General features: G+C 37.0%; 1 protein-coding gene across 1 annotated transcript; it reads left to right on the forward strand.

Annotated features, from left to right (window-relative positions):
• The first annotated feature begins 212 nt into the window (after positions 1–212).
• On the forward strand, positions 213–7,398 carry LOC119817110 (prolactin-6A1-like). The gene is made up of 5 exons (XM_038334305.1): positions 213–243; positions 3,307–3,485; positions 4,149–4,262; positions 5,907–6,086; positions 7,210–7,398. The coding sequence occupies exons 1-5, from the start codon at positions 213–215 to the stop codon at positions 7,396–7,398; spliced, it is 693 nt and encodes a 230-aa protein (XP_038190233.1).
• Positions 7,399–20,543: the final 13,145 nt, after the last annotated feature.

Consider the following 20,543-nt stretch of genomic DNA (forward strand, 5'->3'; position numbering starts at 1 on the left):
TAATCGTGGTGACAATGCTAATGTTCCCTGAAGCAGGAGAGTAAGTGTAACCCTACCTAGGGCTTTAACCCTTATTTCCTTCCTGCTCTAGTAGTGAATGGCCTTGGGGCAATCTGCCAGAGTATATAAAAGTCAGTAAGTAAACTGAGCCCAGAACTCCAGTGCAGCAGCCTTCTCCAGTGGCCCACCTACTATCGTGGAAGATTTCTGAGATGCGCTTGTCTTTGAATCAACCTTGCTTCTGTAAGTAAGCTCTCACTATTGCTCTTCTGAGCAAATCTGATCAATCCATCTTTCCTTTGAGTCCTATCCTGTGTACCTGGTGTTAATACATATATTTAATTGAAAAGAAACACAACAAAGATTTACAGGAAAAATTACATTCTAAAAATAGCCTATTTAAGAGCAAAGTAGATCATTTAGAACAGTTTTTAAACATGGGAATTATCGTTCTGTCCTTGAGACAAGGAGCACTTTGTAAGATGAATCAGCATCTTCCTTGGGCTAAAGTAAGCAAGAGAATGGTAAGAGGCCCATGATATCACTGAAGCTCATAATTCTAGTTCTGTAAGTAAAAGGAGAGATTACTCCTTGATTTTGGCAAACTGGTCATCCCAGTTTACTTAACAAACTTCAAGCCAATTAGTTATTTAACTTCAAAAAATAAAAAAACATAACACACACACACAAACACATAAGAGATAGGATGTTATCATGGCATCTAATAGTTAGAAACCATGGGCAGTGTTTAAAAATCTTTAAGTCCCAGAACATTTCCCAGAGGGAGGAAAAATGCAGAACAATTGATGTTTCAGAGAGTGAGAATGTACTGGAAACACTAGAGTTGATGTGTTCAAATTGTCATGCCACTAGAAAGAAGAGGGAAATGTTTTCTTGTTTCCTGAATCTTAAACTTGAGTTTGCCCACTTGAATCAACCTTTCTAATTATAGCACTAAAGCCCAATGTAAGCAGTCATAGCAGATACCTGTTTTAAACTTTTTGTCACACTGGGGTAAACTGAATGACACTACCACGTTAACTGTTGCTGGAGCTAAAGCTCTGTAGATGACATTGGCAGGAAACAGAATTCAGTACAGTCATGGATTTTAGGAAATGGAGAACAGAGTATTTGCCTCTTCCCCTTCCTCTTAGATTATGAGAATTTCCTCACTAAAAATAGATCTCTATCTCTCTCTTCCTCCCTCTCTCCTCCCGTCCCTCTCTCTCTCTCTCTCACACACACACACACACACACACACACACACATAAAAATATGCATGTATGTATGTAGATATAAATATGTATATATGCAAAATAACCATCATATTTACAGGAAATGAAAAGTCTATGGATTATGTATTAATGACTTTATTATGTAGACAAAATATATTTTTAGCCATATTGTATACTACAAAATGCTTAGATCCATTTAATTGTGAGCATTTGCAGTTAGGAGTCCTTCAAGCAAAAATCTCGGACAATGATCTGCTATGTTCTGGACTCACATTTAATGCATCAGGAAATTAGGTTTCTGACAATCACATTTTATATTTCAGTAATTATTTAGGAAAGTGCCAAGAAATGTAAAATTTAATTTAAACTTGTTTTCTATATCCTGTTTCTTTTGCATAGAGAGTTAAACTGTTTACATGAAATCTGTCTTAGAAGCCACTCTAGCTGCTGGTTCTGTTACTCTGTGCTCTCTCTGTAGGTATTTGGGTTTTGGGGTTTTTTTTATTTATTATTATTATTATTAAAAATTTCCATCTACTCCCCTCCTCCTACTTTCCTCCCCTCCCCTCCACCCACATCCCATTTGTGGCCAGAGGCTGAGGGTCTCTGGAGTTTCAGGACTGAAGCCTCAACTACATTGGCAGAATTCAATTCCAAAACTTTTCCATGTCAGAAGAGGATTAGAAAAATGTGCCATCACTGTATTAACAGTCAATGAATTAGAGAAGGAAGATGAACAGGATGGTAAAGAGTTGGTTGAGAATACCAAAAGCCTCAGAGAATCAGACTGGAAGAGCAGGCAAAGTGGTCTCTTTTAGATCAGGAAGGGAAGGATGGTAAGGAAGAATATGGAGTTAGTAGCAGTGAAGATAAATAACAATAAGGGAGCCTTAGGCCAAAGAATGCAAAGCAAAAGAAAGAAGAGAGATTACGGCCAAATTTCCTTATTGCAGGGGAACCAAAAGGAAAAGCAGACTCTAGTTCACAAGCTAAGGCATCAGAGGAAACTAGAGACAAATTCAAGTAAACTGGTGGTCAAAGCAGATAATCTAGGGAAACAGAAAAGGTGAAAAATCATCAAAGTGTTTTAATTTGCTGGTGAAGTACTGACAGTTACCAAGGAAGTAGATACTGCATCCAAAGAAGTCAAGAAATTATTTATCAAGATGAGAAAAAAAAAAAAAAAAACCCAGAGGCTAATGTCTCTCCAGCTGTCAACACTCTCTGCTGGGTTGGTATAACACTTTTGGCGAGCGGTCGATAAAATTAACCAGACTAGCTTTAATATAAAATATTCAGCTTTAATAAGGGGAAGAAGGGGAGCTTACAAAACCAAGGTTCCAGCGGAGTGCAGGAAAACAAAGAGGAAAAACAAACGTACGCGGATGTTTTATTTGTTTCTTTTGGCCCAAGGGGAACACGCCCAAAACTGAATGTGATTGGCTGAGGTTCCCTTTCATAAAACAAGCGGTGTGAGCAAACGTTTTTGGGAAAAATGGATCCCAAAACAAAATAAACAAATGAAAAACAAAACAAAACAAGAAATAAACACTCTTGAGACATTCAAAATAGACTGGGAAAGCTTCAAGGAGGAAGAAAAGATTGGTGAAGAACTGGCCATCCAAAACTTTGGGCAAGGGGGTACATTGAATAGAACGATTTCTGGAATGTGTGGTTCAAAGGCAGTTTGAAATTAGTGGAGGTATCAGGCTGAGCAAAATGAAACTTTGACATTCTGGGTAGCAGTAGCATCTTCCTGAACATGTGAACCCTTCTGTGTGTCTGTGAAATAGCTCCAGTGTTCAACAGGCTTCCAGGCAAAGCCTGTTTTCTATATCACAGTTTGGTTTATGCATCTTAGTCTCATGTGGTGTTTGTTTTGATAGCAATCCAAGAATTTGGCAAATAACTAACCTCTTTATATAGGAATTTAAATTAATTGTTTACTTGAATCTTTTGGTCATAGATATTTATTTACTACTACATGTACTCAGTGACACTAGGCAGAGATTATACTATTGTTGATAACCTCTGATGAATGAATCTCATTCTAGCTTCTGCTTCTGTATAGCAGGGGCACTCCTGATCATGTTGATGTTGAACCTTTTCCTTTGGGAGAAGGTAGCCTCTGTTCCTGTATATACAAGTTTTTCTGGTTATGGTGGAATGTCTCTAAATGAGCTTCTGGATCATGCCATGACAGAGTCTTACAATATCAGAGAGCTCACTGCAGAAATGCACAGGATATTTGTAAGTACCTCACTTATATTTGGCTCTTTTACAAAATGGACCTTCAGGCCAGCATTCGCAGAGTTCTATAGTTTACTAGAAAGCATGTGGCAACAGAATCAGATAATATATACCATCAGGAAATCCCTCTTAATTGAGAACAGGAACAAGCATAGAACTTCTTGAAATCTCAAAGAAAATAGTTGGGGCTGAACCATTTGGGGGGTTAAATGGGGGTGGTAGGGAGGGTGGGAAAAGGGATTACAGAATTAACATGGAAAAAGAAGATAAAAAGATCAGTTTGAGGACATCAGGATCCCCCAAATCCACAGAACATCAGATTTGATAATGTAAGTCTATAAAGCCAGTGCTACTATAGGGAGGTGGGAAATTATATCAGGGTGATCTCTGGCAGTTCCAGTCTTGTCAGCTTGTTGTGTGCTATGGCAGACAAAAGGAGACAGTGTGTCCAAGAAGATAGAATATAAGGACCAAAATCTGAACATAAACTCTGATCTCCCTCTCCCTCCCCATCTTTCTGTCAACACAAGCGCAAAAGTTTATACATTCACACACACACACACACACACACACACACACACACACACACGTAGCAAATGTATCAATATTCTGGTTATGGATTAAGCTACTCATGTACAAATTAAAACTGATTTTTTTTTCCAGATGGAGGATACGCGATATACACCACACCGGTGGTTCCCAGAAAGGGACCTTACTGCCTGCCACACATCTGCCTTATCTGTTTTGATCCCTAAGGATGGACACCAGCAGATCCGGGTGAGTACAGCTTGGGTTTTAAGCTGAAGAACTGACTTAGCCACACTGAAGGTGGTTATGGGTAAGAAGATAGTTATGGCAATCACACATGCAGAAGAATAAAGGAGGAGGAAATAATCAAAGAAAAATCACATTGTACAGTTGATAAATTGTAAGTAAAACTGAGGATTAAATAATATTTTCATAGAACCATAAATTATGTACAAGTGAACCATCTTACCGAAGCCTATAGCTAGGGTTATTGTGATTATTTTGTAGAAACTTTGAACTAAATTGCACAATGCTTAAATATATTCATATTTATGTATAGGGAATGCAAATACAGTTTCATTAATTATAATATGAAATGCTGCTGTATTCGCTACTTTGCATATTACTGATCCCCCCCCAAAAATCTCAACTTTCAACATCTCCCTGGTTGCATCTAACCTGAGCATCCAGTCCTTGATAAAACATCTGTCTTCTCCCAAGCCTTCACTGAAAGTCAGCTGAACAAGAGGTTCCCTGTAAAACACTGCAACTCTCAGAATACAACTATGTGCTCATTTGTGATGACAAGGTTCATGTATCAAACCACTTTCCATTTGTAATTATTATATTTTCTTCTTTCTGATTCCTGCTTTAATCAACCACATCTGTAGTTGATGTTCTATCACAATGTCAAAATGTTGGACACTAGTGGGTCAGTGCAATCCGATCTTAGTCTTCGTTTTCATTATCAAGAGAATAACTATCGGACAGCAGCACGACAGCATTTTATTCAGGGATGATTTTCATATGTGACCTTGGCAGTGAGCACACACTGGGGAATCAAATTTTCCTTTGCTTTCCATCATTCTTCTTATTAAAGGCAGTGCTGTTTCATGGTTCTTCACCTGTGCATGGTCACACGTGGGCTGCTCAGCAAGAGGAAAGAACTATGTTTCATGAAGCATGAGGAAAGCACATAAAAAGACCCAGTTGTCTTCACTGCATTTTTTCCACTGTCTAAAAGTAAATTAAAAGAAAAACTCAGTCAGTGAGAAACCTGATGTTTTATTAACAAATCATTCTTATGGGGAAAGCATTTGGGCCACTTTCTACTGACGTGCAGTGTGGTATCAATTTTGTATGACACAGGTCCTATGACCATCTATTCAGTTCCTGGGAAGTCTTGGTTACTTGTGGAGAAACAAATAAACATAAATAAATAAAAGAATATTGCTTATACCAGGAGGACAGATTGTAGAATTTCAGATGGAAACAGAAATATTATAAAACATGTTTATTATAAGAAAACATAGCCGGGAGGTGGTGGCACACGCCTTTAATCCCAGCACTCGGGAGGCAGAGGCAGGTGGATCTCTGAGTTCGAGGCCAGCCTGGTCTACAAGAGCTAGTTCCAGGACAGGCTCTAGAAACTACAGGGAAACCCTGTCTCGAAAAACCAAAAAAAAAAAAAAAAATGCCTACTCAAATAAGGCATATTTAGTGTAACTCAATCCAACCATAGGCAAATGAATAAACTTTGAAATTTTCATAACTGACAGATGCATAAATATAATAAATGTATATTTTAGTCTAGTTTCTTTGACCATATGCCACATGGGCTAACTGTGATATATTTTACTAATTTAATACAATTATTTAATAATGGGTATTTAGGGTGAATTCCTTCTGAAAGAGACGATTGGCATGTTGGGTGCATGGACTAACCCTCTGCATCACATCACAACTGAACTAAGTCATATGGAAGATGCCCCTAATGATATCATATCAAAAGCAAAAGAGATTGAAGGAAAAATCAAAGAACTTCTAGAGGCTCTAAAGAGCATATTCAGCAAGGTATGTAGTCTTCTTAAATTCCTTTCCTTTTTCATTCATCAGATAGATAGCCATGGTAGGAAGAAATGAATGAAGAGCTGCCTTATATTACATTGCAAAATTTAATTGTTGTGAGGAGCAGTGGGCTGCATCCCACCATCCAGCTAGCTTTACACCCGAAATAATTATACAGAAACTGCATTCACTTAAACACTGCCTGGCCCATTAGTTTCAGCCTCTTATTGGCTAATTCTCACATCTTGATTAACCTATTTCTCTTAATATGCGTTGCACCACTAGGTGGTGGCTATTGGGAAAGATTCTAACCTGTGTCCATCTCGGAGAGGAGAGCTATGGCATCTGCCTCACTTCCCTTCTTCCCAGCATTCTGTTCTGTCTACTCCACCCACCTATGTTCTGACCTATTAGGCCAAGCAGTTTCTTTATTAATTAACCAACACATAGACAGATGACCCACCTACATCATTTAATCATCTGGCTCTGTTACCAAAACATTACTGGTGATGCTATCCATTTCTAGGGTTCTTTACTAAGTACTTTACACATAAGGAATCTCAATACAAAGCAAGTGCTCTTTATAGACCTTTGAGCAACTACCTTTCCTTGGCAAGGGGAAAGACTCCTGACATCACCAGATGTCCTCATCACAACTTTTTCTTGACTATCTGCACCTGAAAGCATCGGGCACAGTCCTCTCCAAGTCTGAGATTTCCATTCCATGTATTTTGTGGACAATAGATTTAACTGAAAAGTACAGAAGGGCAATGGTTCTCTTCAGGATCAGGGAAACAAAGTCTGGGACATTGCTGAGGACATGTTTAAATTTCCTCATGAGAGAACTGGTATTGTCCCATGGTAAAGTCCATGTTTACAGGCAGGTAGCACCTTGCGTCTCTATCTGCCTTGTATGTAAGACCATCCTTAATATGGTATCTATTGTATACAGGAAATATATCCAGGAGTTTCTCTTGTATAATTTTCATACTGAGTCATATACATTAAAAATTCATACCTTCGCCTGAGATTTTACATTTCCAACTTTATGCCAAGAGCACTCCCCATTTAAAATAAATAACACCAAGCAAACAATAGTGATGATAAATGAATGTCTTTTCTTGTTTAGGTTCTTCCTGGATTCTCAGATTATATATATCCCACCTGGAATGGACTGGCATCCTTGCAGTCATCTGATGAAGACACTCGCTTTTTTGCTTTGTTTGACTTACTTCAGTGTCTGAAGAAAGACTCACGTAAGGTTCTCTCTAATCTCAGGCTCCTGAAGTGCCAACTTATCTATGGAAGAGATTGTTAATCTTCCAGATATCCATTCTAATTTTGAGGTGTCTTTTGTTAATTTGTCTTGTTTTAACCAATGTTTAATTAGTAAATTGAATGGATTTTGGTTGTGTGGGGTCCTTCATTAACAATAAAATAGACACTTCAGACATGTTGTTATCTACAAGCCAATTTGTTGACATTTTATTTATTTATTTATTTATTTATTTATTTATTTATTTATTTTTTGGTTTTTCGAGACAGAGTTTCTCTGTAGCTTTGAAGCCTATCCTGGAACTAGCTCTTGTAGACCAGGCTGGTCTCGAACTCACAGAGATCCGCCTGCCTCTGCCTCCCGAGTGCTGGGATTAAAGGCGTGCGCCACCACCACCCGGCTGACATTTTATTTTTCCATGAAATACAAATATATCACTAACAGAAATGTAGGTAATTTATCACTAGCATAGAGATGTAGGTAACTAGTCTTTCTCCATCTTGCCATTCAGCTCCTAAATAATAACACAGAGACTTCTTATTAATTGTGAAAGCTTAGCCTATAGCTTAGTCTTGTTCTTAAATAGTTCTTATAACCTGTTTCTATTAAACTATGCTTATCCTCATGACTTTTTACCTTTTTTCATTATGTATATCCGACTCCCTTCTTGTCTTGTTTTTATTTCCCTTATGCACCTAGATTCACCCGAGTTCCTGTCGTTTGACCAGGAGTCCTGCCCAGCTCATTCCTGTTCAACCTTTTCTTACACTAGTCAGAGCAATACTTCACACAGTGTACAAATATCTCCAAACAGTCATCATTAAGAGGTTTGATTGCAAGTAAGACAATTCACAATTTCCTTAGAATCACAGCAAGTCAGTATGGGTCACCTTATAGAAGCAGGGTGAGACTGTGATCTATCCTACAAAGAATAAGGAAAACCCAAGATTCTTTAAGCAAGGCTCACACTCTATATAGGATAACTTTCATTGTGAAATGATAAACAATACAAATACTATGATACTGCCCAGTGCCCACATACCATTAAACTTCTAAACAGCACAGAAACTGTGAGGTTAGAAACATCCAAATGTCTCCTGTCATGCTTCCCTAAATTTCTCCTTCTCCTTAAATTCATCTTGGGCACATAGCCCCCCCCCCCCATGATATCTCTTCACTCTTGTCTAACAAGGTTTATTTGGTCTAGTTTCAAATTCATCTCATTCAAATTATATAAATCTTGTCTTCTTGTGGCTCAAGACATATGTCAAAGAAGAGAGAGATGTTCAGTCCCTAAAACATTTCTAGTCTCTTTTCTGTCACTGAATACACATTCATTTAATGTCCTTAAAATAGGATGGTACATTAGTAGAAATGGAAAAAATGACCCATTACTAATTTGCTAAGTGAACTTGAGCACGTTATTATTGACAAGATCTCAACCTTAATTGGGATTATTTAAGCAGTAAAATCAATGGCACTCAATCACTACTGAACCTTTCCTGGAATTTCAACCACTTCCTTTCTCTTCCTGTTCATGGAGATTCATATTGGGTCAGAAAGTAAAATATGGTATGTGCTTTAATTCACTATAATTAAGACAGAAATAATTAATATGAATCACACTGCCTATGCCAGTCACAAGTAGAAATTAAACCCTTTTCCCTTTAAAGTTTCCTAAGCATTTCTCATTGTTCTTCTTTAGAACTGGCATATCTACAAATATTGATGTTTTGGAGGCCTTTGGCACAGTGATTAATAGGTAAAAACTGTATAGCTCTACAAGAAAGACATGGTGGAAAAGGGTCATTGTTGCTAAGTTTTGCCTGGAATTCTTGAGACAATAGGATGCTAGTTCACCCCCCCCCACACACACACACACAAACACACTTCTTTCTGGCTATACTATACTTTCATAGGACTAACATAACACCTTCAAGGTACCTAAAACCCTACTAAACTGTTAATCAATTATACAAATTCTCCTCTTAATGGGAATTCTTCAAGTATTGTGTCACAGCAATGGAAAGTTGGCTAATAATTCTTTGTTTGGTTTTCTCTCAAATCTACCTGTGATTTTGTATCCATGTCTTACTCTCAAGGGATGGTCAACCAACAGCTAATGGAAATAATTATGTTCTAAATATACTTTAAAAATATTGCTCCTTTGATTGATGACCAAAGGAACCATTCTGATATCTTGTAAAACATGTATTAGCAGCATCCTGTCTCTAACCTAGCGCCTTCGCCACATAACCAGCAGGCAGCTGGAACTGCTGCTTCTATATGAAAATCTTTGTCACAGTCATGACCAATTTGCATGAAAGACAAGAATAAAAACCCAATCATGTATAATATGGAAACCACTTCACCACAGATGTGTATGATAACTTATATTACTATATACTACTGTGTGCCTACACACCATGAAAAAAATGAGAAGTCAAATTAGCCATTAAAGCTATGCATGTGCTTCATTGAGAAGCTCATTAACTCCCGTGCTTAAAATGATTTTTCCAAAATTACTACTCAGAACCGCTTACTTCTCTTAATTGCACAAATAAAATTTAAAAATTGTAAAGATCAAATTAAGCAAAGCAAGCCTTGTAGGACTGTTTTTGTAAATTTTAATTCTGGTTAGCACAACTGGTTTAACAATTGTTTTCAAATTTAGTTCATAGTCATGCTGGGAGAATAAAAAATAGCTTAACCTTGTCACATTAAGTGAATAATACATTTTCCAAAGTCAATAGTAACTACTGATTCCCCAATTTATAGGTCACTCCAGAGAGCTGTTATTGGCCACTTAACTGATACATTTTTTTTCTTGTGCACTCACTCAGCGACTTTGGCAAGTGTTGGGTTTATACTGATGAGAAAAATATTATGTGCATCTGACTGCACTAAATGTAATTTCTAACTGGGAGAGAAATGAAACACAGACAAGACCCAAGAACACGGTGAAGCAGATGAACAGAGTTTGGGGATGTGTAAACTCCAAGGCAAAACTTATTTCCTGTGTTACATCAAACTATGTGTGCTCTCTTGGATCATAGATCAAGCTTTTGCTCTGTCCTTCAGGATTTAAGACGCTCCTACATGATTTCAAAATATCTCTTTCAGATATCTTTATTTCAGATATCTGATATTTCAAATATCATTATGGGTTAGGGAGAAACTTGGCACTAGGAAAATCCCCAGGAATCCAAAAGGATGACAGCTAGAGACCTTAAAAGTAGTGGAGAGGATGTCTGAACTGTCCACACCCCGTAATCAGATTGATGACTACCTTAATTGTCATCATAGAACCTTCAGCTAGTAACTGATGGAAGTAGAGGCAGAGATCCACAACTAAATACTGGGCTGAGCTTCTGGAGTCCAATCAAAGAAAAGGATCAATAATATGAACAAAGGAATCAGCACCATGATGTGGGAAAACCACAGATATAGCTGACTCAAGCTAGTTGGAGCTCACTGACTCCAGACTGACAGTCTGGGAACCTGCATAGGACCAAACTAGGCCCTCTGAATGTGGGTGACAGTTGTATGACTTGGGCAGTAAGTAAGGCCACTGGTAGTAGGATCAGGATTTATCCCTAGTACATGAACTGGCTTTTTGGAGCCCATTCCCTATGGAGGAAACTTGCTCAGTTTTGATACAAGGCAGGAGGGCCTTGGTCTTGCCTCAAGGTGTAAGACTTTGTTGACTCTCCGTGGGAGATCTTATCCTCTCTGAGGAGTAGATGGGGCATCAGATGGGAAGAAGGTGGAGGAGCAGGAGGAGGAGAGGCAGAAACTTGGATTGGCATATAAATTTAAAACAATGTTTTTAAAAAAGAGAAAAGAATAAAAGAAATTAATATGAATCTTAATAGATTGGGAAAAAAATTAAAAATGTCTCTTTATATCACAAGCTAAGCATTAGCCGTGTACTTCAAGTAGATCTGAACAAGGGAGCCCTAACTATGCACACTTTCCAGTTAAACTGAAAGATTTTTGAGAACATTCAGCAAACTCCTGAAAATCCAGTACATATTGAATATAATACTTAAAACTATTTCCAGAAGCCAGGCAGTGGTGACACACACCTTTAATCTGAGAACTTGTGAGGTAGAGGCAGGCAGATCTCTGTGAGTTCAGGGCCAGCCTGGTCTACAAGAGCCAGTTCCAGCACAGGCACTGAAGCTATACAGCAGAACCCTGTCTCAAAACAAGCAAACAAAAAAATATTGTTTCCAGAGTATAGAAACTAAATCTCACTCTATTCACCAAGTATTCCTTGTACTCAGAATTATGTAATTAAATTGTGGCATACATATTATTCTTATTACAGTGCAATGCTTATAATTCACACAAAGTTTTGAGTGACCAAGATATATTGAAAGTAGAAATGGTTATGTTTGTAACGACTCTCATTTCAAAGTCTAGTATTTTCTTCCTAGAGACACACCAGAAGCATACATGGTTGGATGTGGTTATGACTTAATTATGTGTGCTTCTAGGAGACCACTATATATTTTGAGTAAGATACCCAACAACACGATTAAGAATCATGCTCCCTGTGCTCACTAGAGTTGGGCACTGAGAAAGCTGCATTGTTTTCTGCATGTCCAGTAGACCATCAGGTAGATGAATCTCTATAGGGGTTGCTCATTCAGAAATTAGATAGTAAGTTTCCATAAAGTAAGTATTATAGACATATACATATATCAAAATGGCACAAGAAAACATGTAATGATACAGGAAACACTCTAAGGTTTGAAAAATGACTATTCACATTGAGTTCTTTTGTCAAAGCCATCAATATAACATGGATACATTATTTCTAATGGTTACAAATACCACAGTAGAGATATTCAAATATTTATTCAAATACAATGTGGATGGACAAGTTTCTTAACCTTATGGGCATTTGTTTTAAAATGTAAAAAAAAAAAAGCTAGACTACAACTGCCTGTTTAGTATCAGACAGTGGAGACATCAGGTATTGAAAAATGTCCAAGTTGTCTCCACACGGCCCTGAATTCTAGTGGAGTTTCTTTGTGGAGGGGCAACAGGGTCTTCGCTGATACCATAAGCTAAGTAATAAAATGTCCAGTGATAGGAAGGGTGATTCTTTTGTAGTTGTTGTTCAGTGAAGTACTATATATACCCAACACTAAAAGTTATTGGCAATATTCTGGATATCTCCCAAAACTTAATGATAAGACCTTATTGGTGACGATACTAAGCGTAAGTCATATAACATGGAGAAATTAAAGTGGTACATACCTGGAAGCTTTATCACAACTGCATTAATTCCATACTGCTAGATCATGCTATGAAGAGTGCCAGGGGAGAAGAAGGAGCCATCAATTTGACCCGGTGAAGAAACATGAAAGTTACAACATTGACTGTCCGGCAAGAATTACCACTGGTGCAATAGTGTCAGGAACACTCTGGAAGTAATAACCACTGGTGCAATAGTGTCAGGAACACTCTGGAAGTAATAACCACTGGTGCAATAGTGTCAGGAACACTCTGAAAGTAATAAGTCACTTTCTGGTTAGTTTTAAAGCCCCTGTGCAAGAGAAAGCCTGTATCTGATATGATCATTGCACTAAGAATATATAGCAAAAGAATTCATTGACCATAGATGACTACATTTCCCTATTATTCTCTAGAAAGAACTTTGTACTAAAAAGGCTCCAAATAACTTATTATTATGCTACTAAATAAGTTCATCTCTAAACTGTCATCTGAGAAACTCCTTTTTGCAGTAAATGTTGATTAATAAATAGACCTACTGAGCAAGTTAAACTGTATAAGAGACTGTAGAATGATTACAAGTAAATGGAACACATATACCTTCTTCCTTTCAAGATTCAAGGGTACCTGATGAAGTGGGAGCAGAAAAAATGTAAGGGCTATAGGACAGAAATAGCTATGATGAAAGTGTCTTCACTGTACAGCACAGAAGCTGCATATATAATCTCATACTACTTATGACAGTGTGCATAAGATTTGTATTTGCCCAAGATAGAAAAAAATCCCAATCTGGAAAAGGAACTTTGGCAGGAAGTTCTACCCCTATTCAAGGACCATTTTTATTGATAGCTACTGAGAGATAGAGAGACAGAGACTGAAATGGAGACACATGGAGAGAAACAGAGAGACAGAGATAGAGACAGAGTAAAATAATGAGAGACAGAGAGACAGAGAAACACATACAGATGGAGAGAGAGAGAGAGAGAGAGAGAGAGAGAGAGAGAGAGAACCAAAGTCAGTTTTCTCTAGAAGTTCAGACCATTGGAAGATGATCATGCACCAATAAAAGTCCGAACAACCAAGAATATTTTGGCAATACAAATTGGTCTTGATAATTTTAACAACAGCCACAAAAGGAAACAAAAGCAGCAGTGGTGGGTGAGTAGAATATAGGGTATATCTTGGAAGAATTGGGGAGATAAATGAATAAATTCAAAATATGTTGTACAAGCTTCTCAAAAACAAATAAAATATATTTTAAGTAGAAGGGGGAGATTGGTAAGGAAGCAAGAGATCACTAGGATGGGGAAACCAGGTAATAAAGTCATTGTGGTCAAAGTACAAAATGTTGAAATGAAACCCATTATAATGACTTTTAGCATATGCTAATAAAAATTTTTAAAGAGGTAGATTTGGGAAACACAAAATCATCCTAAGTATTCTCTAATTCATGACTACCTCCTAAAACTAAAGTCGTCTGGATTATCACTGTGGATGGATGAGCACAGAGACATGAAGATGAACAAACTGAAACTTAAGTGTGGACAATGGTCCCTTCTCCTGAGTCCATTGTGTACAGCTCTGTCCTGTGCATGGATGCTTAGGAATGCTGCATAAGAGTGTTCAGGGGATCATCTGCTGTAGAACCTTTTGTAAGCCTCTTCTCTGAGGGTGTGAAATATTATGCAATCATTTGTTTTCCCAGCAATTTATCCGTGCGGAGGAAGCTGTTCACCCAACTCCAGGCCGTTTTAGAAAGCACTCATTGCAGTTAAACTGCTCTGCTAACCAAAAGTCAGAGTAGACAGCTGAATGTGGCACAGAGGACTTACATCTAGCAAGGCTGGTGAAGCCATGTCAAGGAATCAGAGCAAACTACTCAAGAGAAAAATGGATTATAGGTCTGAAAAGTAGGTATTGACATCTATTGATAAACATTCTATTATATCTGAATGTTTGCTTTAGAGCAGTGGTTCTCAGCCTGTGGGTCATGACCCTTTTGGGAGGGTGGGGATTGAATGATCCTTTCACTGAGGTCACCTAGGACCACTGGAAAACATATAATTACATTAAAATGCATAACAGTAGCAAACTTGTAATTATGAATTATCAATGACAACAGTTTCATGGTTGGGGTGTCACCACGACATGATAAGCTGTAATAAAGTGTCCGAGCACTAGGAAGGTTGAAAATCATTGCTTTTGAGGAAAACACTGATATGAGAACGGGATCTGTTCATGACATACTGAACAATTATGAGGGTTTTGTTTAGCATGCACATAGATGAACATTTCGGATGCAATTTTACACTTTCATGAAGTAGACCACGCTAGGCAATAGGAAAGCATGCTAACTCTCACCAAATCTACTGTTATCTAACACCAACCTCTGTGTGTCTTAATAGTTTAGTGATGCATCAGGAGAAGACTGACAGGGTTACCAGCTACAGTTAGCTGCTAAAAGAAGGAATAAGATAGTATACACAGGCATGTGGGAAAAGCATCGCTAACAGTCATAAGTTTATTGAATGAATTGCCACTGCCTGGCATGTGTTACCTCATTGTGACTTAGTGAGCAGCAAGGTTTCTACATCTTCTTACACCATTCTGGTTTTTGAGACTACAATAGGACACTTGTTGGAACGAACTGATTGGACCCAGTTGCTGAAAGACATTCAATTGTCTTATTCCATGATGTGGAAAAATCAGACTGGGGATGAACTGGAATCTTCTTTTATGCTCCTTGTTTCACAATTTAAAAGACACTAAGGGATCTGCCTGGGGATAACTTGCACCAATGAAAGAAGCAAGGCTGGATCAATGACAGGGGCATCTCAGAAAAGTTTTACTGCAGTATGTGGGTCCCTGGAGAAGGTTGGTGCACTAGAGTCCTGGTTTCTGTGTACTTTTGAACTCATGTATTCTCTAGTAGATTGCCCCAGGCCACTCACAGGTATAAGAGCAAGGAAATCAGGTTTAAAACCCTGGATAATTTTCCAATTACTCTCCTGCTTCTGGAAATGTTAGTAGTGATATCACTATTATCATGGGACTGTTGTCTCAGTATGTGTCTGCTATTGGTAGGGTTAACTAATGACCATGTCGGTTTAGAGTTCCCCAGTGCCAAGTTGACTACATGATCACTGATGGACATATCAGACCATGTGTAAATTTTTGTATGCTAATTACATGCTAATGCCAGGAGCAAGCATAGCAAAGCATGTCCACCATAACCACTGTAACACAGCAGTTTGGTTACAGGAGTAACAGGTAGTTAAACTGCTGCAGGAAAAAACTGATGGGTGCGGGGACATACCGGCTCAGTATTGAGTAATAAAGCATACACATACATCATCCTATCAAAGAGGCATGAAATTTATAAACCTTTACCGAAAGAATGCAAGAGTATGAGGAAGGAAAAGATGTGGGAACATACAAGAATGTTACACCTGGTCTGATATGTCCATCAGTGATCAGGTAGTCACCTTGGCTTTGGGGAACTCTAAATTGTCTTCGACACTAGTTATGGGCTACAAATAGCAGCCACACAGATATAGGGGTTCCATGATAATAGTGATAACACTACTAACATTTGCAGAAGCGGGAAAAACACCCAGGGTTTTAAACCTTATTTCCTTCCTGCTATAGCTGGGAGTGACCTTGCGGTAACCTGCTGGGTATATAGGAGATCAAAAACAAACAGAAACCAGGACTCCAGTGTCCCTCATACTGTCCCACATACAAGGGAGAAAACATTCCAACAATTAAAAACTATGAACGTTGCTTACAAATCATCAATTGCCGTGACAGTTTCCAGAAAAACATATAGTTCAAATGTTGATATTGCTGAGATTCAGAAATGGTAATTTACAGAGAACACACGTCAGTGTGTTCAAAATGTGACAACTCAGAATGAAGAAAATGGTTTTTTTGTTTTGTTTCTTGCATCTTATGCATGAGTTTGACTACTTGGATTCACCTTCCAAACTTTCAGTGCTGAAGCCCTGAACAGACAATGATAGTGAATGTATTTCTTACATGCTTGACTAATCAGGGGATATGGAATTATTTGAACAACACCAATATATTTATTGACCGTGTTAGTACTAAAGCTCTGTAAGTGACAAGCACAGGAAAACAGAATTAATAAGATCAATGTATTTTATGAAATAGAGAACAAAAGTATTTGTCTACTTCATGTTAAATTATGGAAATGGGAAAGCACAACTATATAAACATACACAAGCATGCATCTATAGAAAAATAACTATTTATTTATAATATATATATATATTGCAAAATAATGTCTGAAACCAAGATATGAAAAATTAAAGTCTACAATATGAGTGTGTCTAATAGATTAGTTCTTTACCCAAGAAGTCTTAAGTAAAATTGCTTAATACAAATGCTTAGATCCACTTACTTGTGAGCATTTGAGTTTAGGTATACTTCAGTCATAAATCTTTATTATTGGCCTGGTATGTCCTGAGTACATGTTCATGAGCATCACAAAAATTCGTGTAAAATTTAGATTACTGTGAATCACATTACTTTCTTATTTTGCCAATTATTTATGGGTAATGATATCAACTTGGTTTCTATATCTAGGTATTTCTTGTTTAGAGTGTAACTGTTGATATGTTAGAGACTTGTCACTGTCTATTGTTTCTGCAAATTAGGGAGCAATTCATCAGTGGTCACTGTCAAAAGTATAAATATAATATTTTTACAGAAGAAGAGATGTGATTAAGAATAAAAATTACTAGGGCTTCTGTGCTTATGTGACCAAAGGTCAATTTCCATGTGGGGTACAGAGTCCATAGTGCTGGCATTCTGCCTCTCAGCATCTATTAATAGTACTTAGTTCTAGTTTCTTTTGATATTTTTCATCTTATTTTTGCTTGTTTTTATTTCTACATTTTTTGTTTTGCTTGTTTTGTTTTTGTTTCAAAGAGACAAAGAGAGAGCAAATAAGAGTTTGAACAAGAAGTTAAGTGGGTATGGAAGTTGGAGATTTATAACTCTCTGGGAGAGAGTAAAGAATATAATCTAACTACATAGTATGAAAAAATAGTAACAAAAGGGAGAAAAGGGAAGTGAGAATAGCTTATGTCTGCTTGATGTCTGTCTTTTATCTGAACAAGGGCATTCAGTGGAGATGATGAGAAAATAAATTAGAGCTCAATCCAAAAGATGACATCCAGAAAATATATCACAGCCTTTGTAATAAATGTCATTCACAATTCTTTCTACTCACGTGTTTTTCTTTCATTTTGTGTTCTAGACTTTACAGTCATCAACAGCCTATCCTTTCTAATAAACCAGTAAATGTTCACAAAATACCTGATTTTTTATTTTAAATAATATGGTTAAATAAATATGTTTAAAATGTATGTGATAATTGATACATACTAATTCATATTTTTGTATTTTAATTTCTTCTTGTTTAGTCTTTTAGAAATGTTAGATTAATTTTATCAATAGTAACACAATTCTATTAATTATTTATGGTTAATTTTTCAAGCTATAATTAAATATATTCAGTGATAATAGAAAGAATTTTCCAATTTAACAATATATCGTTAAATGAACTATCAGTTTTGAACAGCAAAGAGTAAGAGAGTAATGAGCTTTAACTGAAATCCCAGAACAAAACGAGCTTTGAAACATGAGCTTTTTTGTTACTTGAAAGACTTCATTTCAAAACATAAATATTGAGAAGGGTAAGTATACATAGCAACAGTGAGAGAGGAAATGGCTCATAGGTTAGACATTCAGATGAAAACAAACTGAGATTTCAGATCTAATGAGAAAGAGTTGGTAAAACAGACATTTTATTCCTTAATTTCAGGTTTATTTGACACTCACTTTTAAAATTGCAAATTATTCAATGCATTCCTATTCTGGTCATGGATTCCTCAGTTTCTGTTTTAACATTTACAGACATTAGAATTCCTCAGAGATCAAGAGCTCATGGTCAAGACTGTCAACAGTTGCCACACTTTTTCGCTCAACACTCTCGAAACAAAAAGGAAGCCAAAATAATCTCAGTGAGTCCTCAGTCCATGGTTTTATCCTAAAGAGCTCAAGCAGTACACTGGATCAGCCATTCTGCACGTCATTGTGACCACTACACTGGATCAGCCATTCTGTAGGTCATTGTGACCACTAAATACATGTTTTAATCACACCGACAAGGAAATGCAGAAAATTAAGCAATGACAGAAAATCGTATTCTATAGTTGATAAATTATACGTGAATAAAATTTTAATAATAAATAATAAAATTTTGTAACTGAGTTATAAAATGTTCATTTAGATTATGCTAGTTTAGCAATGTCTGGCTACCAGGTTTTATTGATTGTTCTCTAGGAAACTGATCTGAATTGGATACCTATTTTAAATACTCATTCATATATGTGCATAAGAATGTAAATCCAGGTGTTTTTATTACATATTACTAATGGTACCTCATTAATAATATTTTATACTACTGACCACTAAATCAGCTCTTCTTGATTCTGAAGAATCCCCTGGTTCCGTGTTTACATCTTATTCATATGTTATGAATCTCTGCTTTCATGAACTTTTCCTGTGGCTTTACTGAAAGGACTCAAACATGAGGATCATGCAAATACTATATACTGTTCCTCAGAATGAAACCATGCTCTCAAATATTAGGGAACAATCTACTTCCAATGGCAGTTATAACTTGCAATTTATATGTTCATTCCTGTACGACCTTTACCATAACTTCTCTTAAAATGATTTGATTTGGTTTGAACATCATATGGAAGTAATAATGAGAAATGAAGGTAGAGGGAGAAATAAGATTTTTATGACATTCTACACTGGTAGACTCTTCATAAACTACTGTATTGATTTTACCCCAGTGGCCTCAAAAAATGGAATATTATCATACTAACTGAGGAATATAAAGTGAATATTTAAAAGTTTATTATAAAATTTTAACCACCAATATGCCCAGAGAGATTGGGAATCTGTAGTTTCTCTAACTCATGCTTTCACTGTAGGTGAAATGTCACAATGCTGTCAGGATCCAATACCATTGGTAAGGTCTTTTCCTTTATATCTTTATATAAAAGCAAAGTTTGTTTCATACCTTTCTAGGTGTTATATTTTATTACCAGAGTGTTGCTTATAAATACCAACACTGCCAGTATTTTAAATCAGAGCTGGTTCTTGTATGATTCTGGCAGTGAGCACGCACTGGGAGGTCAAACTCCACTGAGATCCCCACTGATGCTAAAAATGACGCAAACACTGGGCCGTTGCTCGTGCTGACTGAGGGACTGCTCGGCTAGAGGCAAGGACAGAGAGTGAAGCAAACCGAGAAAAGCACATTCGTGAATGACACAATTTCCTTAGTAAATCCTTGTTCTCATATCCCCTCCAACCTAACTATCTTAGCTGAGTGCAATTGTCAACAATCTAATTGTCACGATGACTCTGACGGAAAATGATTTGGGCCACATGTCACATTGGTAACAGTCATCTTTCTTAGTCAGGTCATTTGGGCACCTACCATATCCCAAGAAAGCTTTGGGGTCTTGTGGACAAGCAACATGATGCTATAGGCAAGATCTAAAAGGGGTTCAAATGGTATGATTTCAGAAAGAAAACACAATAAGAGCAACATGATTTTCATTAGAAAAAAAAGTAGTTACTATTTAAGATAATGTGTTATTTAGTAAAATAGAGGTGAATTTGTTGAAATTCACAGTTCTCCATCATTTTATCTACAAAATATGTTCCATGTCCCCATAAAAATGACAAATATATATTTTAGTTATGCGTCTCTGATTAAAAATAAAATGTAATACCTAATCAGTTTCATTGGTGTCCGTGTGATTGCTTACTTACTGTTGCAAGGCTTGAAGACTTTCTGAGAATGGTTCCCAGTATACAGCATGCCTGAA

This window comes from Arvicola amphibius, chromosome 6, assembly GCF_903992535.2.
Source record: "Arvicola amphibius chromosome 6, mArvAmp1.2, whole genome shotgun sequence".
Taxonomy (NCBI): domain Eukaryota; kingdom Metazoa; phylum Chordata; class Mammalia; order Rodentia; family Cricetidae; genus Arvicola; species Arvicola amphibius.